At 35.6% G+C, this 4,794-nt stretch overlaps 1 protein-coding gene across 1 annotated transcript; it reads left to right on the plus strand.

Moving 5' to 3' along the window:
- The first annotated feature begins 693 nt into the window (after positions 1-693).
- LOC149545046 (transmembrane protein (DUF962)) lies at positions 694-1,416 on the plus strand. The gene has a single exon (XM_089795546.1). The coding sequence runs from the start codon at positions 829-831 to the stop codon at positions 1,165-1,167; it is 339 nt and encodes a 112-aa protein (XP_089651672.1). The 5' UTR covers positions 694-828; the 3' UTR covers positions 1,168-1,416.
- Positions 1,417-4,794: the final 3,378 nt, after the last annotated feature.

The following is a 4,794-nucleotide window of genomic DNA, read 5'->3' on the forward strand; positions in this document are numbered from 1 at the left end:
GGGCTGAGTATGAAATGGGTCTTATTGCGATGCTGTTCATTTTGTTTTTAAGTGGGTTTTCAAATAAAAAATGGTAGTATCAAGTCAAGATGTCTTGATCCCTTTATCAACTAATCTAATGTTCTTCAAATTCCTTAAAATTTCCAATTCTGTGTTTGAATTGTGAATCATTTTTTGTCCGTGGTAGTGGGGAAAAACAATTTGTAAGGTGCCCAGAGGTGACCCCTCGGGTAATTTGGTGTAATCCCTCCTTTTATGAGTTGTAATCCCTAGTGTCTTTTGGTGCAAATTCTCTTCCACTTCTTAACTTTCCTCCGGCAACAGGTGCATTTTCCCTTTTGGAGACTTATTCCGTATATGCGCTTTGGAATAGGGCTTTTCAACAAGCATGGGTTAGTGTTCAAGCCCTAATCCTTGCCAGCTCAAATTGGCCCTCAAGAATTTTATTTTCTAGATTTTTCATCTCATATGATTCGTCAGTTTCTTTACAAGAATTTTCTTGTAGTATGTACCATGGGGAAAGATCAATCTTGGTAATTTTGTGTAATTATTCAATTTTTCTATAAAGTTGGTGCCCAGTCTGGACAACAGATTTGTTGCCTGAATATCACGTTTAATTACTGAAATTTTTCTGCTGCATTTACAGGATTTATGTAAAAGGAGTTTATATGGAATCACATGAGAAGTATTAGTAATTGAGGAGCCGAAATTCAATAATTAATGGCTTTTTGAGTGTGGGTTCCAGTTGATTTAAGATTTAAGCTATCGTCTCCAAAGCCTAGTTTGTAATAACAACTTCTCCTAAGCTCTACTAGAGTAGTTATAGAGATGCATTTCAGAAACCTTGAGGAGTATTGGCCATTTTACATGAACCAGCATAGCAAGGCTTCGACAAGGCGCTGGCATTTTTGTGGTACACTTGGGGCTGGTTTCTTCCTGATTGCAGCTATTTTGTTTAGATGGTGGCTGGGTTTTTTGGTTCCCATTGTTGGGTATGGACTGGCATGGTACAGCCATTTCTTCATCGAGGGAAATACTCCGGCCACCTTTGGGCATCCTGTCTGGTCACTGTTATGTGATTTCAAAATGTTTGGTTTGATGCTTACAGGTCAAATGGACCGAGAAATCAAGAGACTCGGGAAGAGGCCTATAATGCAGGTGTTATAAGATTGAAGGCTTTAGTTACAACTTACACACATTAGGGGTTGTAGCCTGGTCAGTTTGATTGAATTAATCTCCCTGGGGGCTTCTCATGCCAAAGCACTCTTCTGTTCTAAAATAGAAATTGTAATCAATGTAGAAATTTGTAGTGTTACATTGAAACACATGGGAAGAGTACATATGCTTTGAGATGGAGATAGCTGTAATTGATGCCTACATTCTATGGATTTTCTAAACTCTATGATTTTTCCCAAATTTCTGTTTCTTATATTTCTGGTTATAAGCAATGTTGAAATTCCAATTGGGTTTGTCTTCGATAACTAAAGCCTTAGAGTAATATGTGAAGGTTTTCCTTCTGGAGTATGATCAAGGTAGCTTTAACTAGGTTTGTATCTAAAAATTTTAACCTTTAGGCAATATGTAAATATTTTTTTAGATCTTTAATAAACTGATTGGGTAGCAGTGATTGAGATTCTTGCCAATCTTTAGTTTGAGACAAATGTTTGAGTGATCTGTTGTTTTAGTTGCATCTAGTTTAATAATTCAGGAGGGCTTTTGTGTTGCTAGTTAATTGGCAATTAAATGGCAAGCTTAGAATATAGAGTTATTATGCATGCCAACAAAATCCTCTGTGAAATGATCCGGTAAGCATATGCATATTCTTGCTTCTAAATTTATTGCAATGTGGAGACAATTTTCATTTGCCTTGGCCATACTGAAGTATTGCTTCCCCATGCATCTTCATATTAACCCTGCAAGATATCTGAAACCATTGGCTGTGCTTTTGTGCTTTTCGGCTTTGTTTCATTGTCTTACTGTTTTGTGCTGTCAAAGGGAATGAATCAATGAAATGAACAAGAAGATAAATGAATAGAAGTGCAAACTGAAAATTGTCTGTAACATCTGGTAATCACTATTCAGTGACCGAGTTTAGGTGATTTTTGCCATTTTATTATTTAAGTTTAACAGCTATCTGTGAAGGAGGTGAACTGCCTGCAGATGTGATATGTGATAAAAAAAATGCTACAAGACTGAGAACCATAATTGTGACATCTTGCATTGCAATATTCCCATACAAGCAGATAAATAATTAAATTACAAGGCTTGCATCAATTGTAAATCAGCATATTGGTAGATTCATAAATTGTTAGTGCCAAATGCTGCAAGACAATTCCCATGTTCAATCGTTATGTATCCATAGCAAATTCCTGTTAACCACTCAAAAATTATTGAAGTCCATTGCATAATAGTTGTATTACAGAAGACTGGTATGGCTTAGTAGAGTCCAGCTACCCATGTGCCTCTAATATAAGTTTATCTCCAGCAATCCTACAAAATTGCAGGACATTGTTTCTCTTTTGTATTCTGCTTTCCTACAATTTGAATACAACTGCTTCTTCCATGCCTTCCATGAACTCTTTTGCCAGCATATTTCTTCTGTCTCATTGCCTATTCATGTAGACACCCTCTGAAGACACAGCAACAATCATTCCCTCAGAAGGAAAATGCCAAAATTGAGGAAATGTAAAGGTGTAGGCAGTGGCAATGTGAAAATTGAGAAAACGTTGAAGAGTTGTGAGTCTTGTATTCTGTTACTTTTTCTCTTCTGCCTTTCATGACATTCAACCACAAAATGTTCAATCTCCTCTATTTTCTCCTACCCTGGCTCTCATCCCACTGTTAGGTCCAAATGCCGCAATATTATCTTGTTGCATATAGTTTTATTTATTCATAGCAATTTTTTCTCAGCCAAGTAAAAAGCTAGCTGCCTAGTCAGTGCGGAATAATATTAACCTAAAAACAAACATAATGTAATACATAAATTTAAACAATATATAACCCCTGAAGGACTGACAAATTCATTTTATTATATTATTTGGTTTTGAAATATATATGATGTATATCTTTCTTCACATCACTTGGCACTTAAATCAACGAATGAATTTGAAATGCTTATAGCCTTATACTGAACCTACTTGAAAATTTCTATCTTATCCGGCTACATCTATAGCTTTAAAATGGCTGTTTGGGTATTTGGAGTTGCAACTTTTTATTTGAACTTAGAAATCAGACTGCTGTTAAACTCTGATGATCAGTTGGCTTCCAAACACACAAAATCATTTTCAGTCTGGATTTTAACAGAAACATAAAACACATAAATTTAAACAATATATATCCTTTAAATGACTGACAAATTCATTTTATTATATTGTTTGGTTCTGAATTATACGTGATGTATATTTTTCTCCTATCACTTGGCGCTTAAATCAACAAATGAATTTGGATTGTTCTTACTTAACCTGCTAGAAAATTTATATCTCATCTGGCTACCTGTATAGCTTTAAAGTAGCTTTTGGGGTAGTTGGAGTTGCAACTTTTGATTTTAACTTAGTCAAGTCTGCGGTTAATTTCAGATAATGGTGGGCTTCCAAATACACTCTATCTTTTTAACTTTTTAGTCTGGATTTTTACATTGTTTTTGTGTTTTCCCCTATTAGCTGCTCTGCTAAGATGACATTTATAACACTGAACTTAAATTTATTACTTGTTAGAGTTGTACAAAAATTGCACGGTTCAATTTTGTCTTTATATATTTTTTACAAGAAGCAAAAGGTATCTTTTCAAGTAATTGCTAAACTAGTACTGGTCAATTGAAGCTTGTAAAATAAATTAAACTACCATCTTAGACTAAAAAGATTCATTTTGGCAATAGTAATGCTAATGACTTTGGTGGGTTCTTATCCTTGTGTGTATATGTCACAGTGGCATGTACCTATGACAAGATCTGATTCCTTGTTAATACTCTTCTCCGAGTTTGTTTTGTCTATAAGTGGGCGCTATATGCAAAGTCCCATCTGTTGCTGAGTATCAAAACTGCAGAAGTTGCAAACAATAGTTTCTTCTGAGGCCTAATGAAAAATGTATTTGGATGACACTATTTAATATATAGACCCCAAACGAGCGATTTGTGATGCACCGAAGCCACCAAGATACTCAATAGCAACAATACCCTCTTCCTAAGTAGGTGAACCATACAAACATGCATAGGAAGATATATTTTATGCTACTACAAACAATGTGGCAGTCAATGGTTCCACTATCGGGATAGCATGATGAAAATATCTGGGGGCATCCATAGTTACACCTGCAAGTTCAGGAACATACTGGTGTAATAAATCAACCTCAATCAAACACAACCAGAGAGGTAGGGGAATAACCAATTGTCTTACACAATGCCATACAGTTGTATAATGAGATGCCAGCTATTGTAGACTAATGCAGCACTGGGGAAGAAATAGAACAAGAGTCAAAAACCACAAAATAAAGGAGAAAGAAACAAATGGCTTTCCCTTAATTTTTCAAAGTAATCATTAAAAAATAACCCAATCACTATTTTAAACATGATATTGTGGGGTATCAGGCGACAGGCACAAAGCAGGGAAGTGAAATCTGCCTGCAAAATAGCCAAACCATAGAAGAGGATTAAATACATATGTGCCAGCAGAAGAGGATCAGCAAACTTGAATGGGGGAAAAGTGCTACAACCCTATATCAGCACCACTTAATGTAATCGTCTGAGCTATACATGCTAGAGTCAATGAGTCTCAAAGTTGGGCTAAAAGGTTTGGAAGC

The sequence above is a fragment of the Cupressus sempervirens genome, chromosome 8, assembly GCF_028749045.1.
Source record: "Cupressus sempervirens isolate cs-2001-9-10 chromosome 8, ASM2874904v1, whole genome shotgun sequence".
NCBI lineage: Eukaryota > Viridiplantae > Streptophyta > Pinopsida > Cupressales > Cupressaceae > Cupressus > Cupressus sempervirens.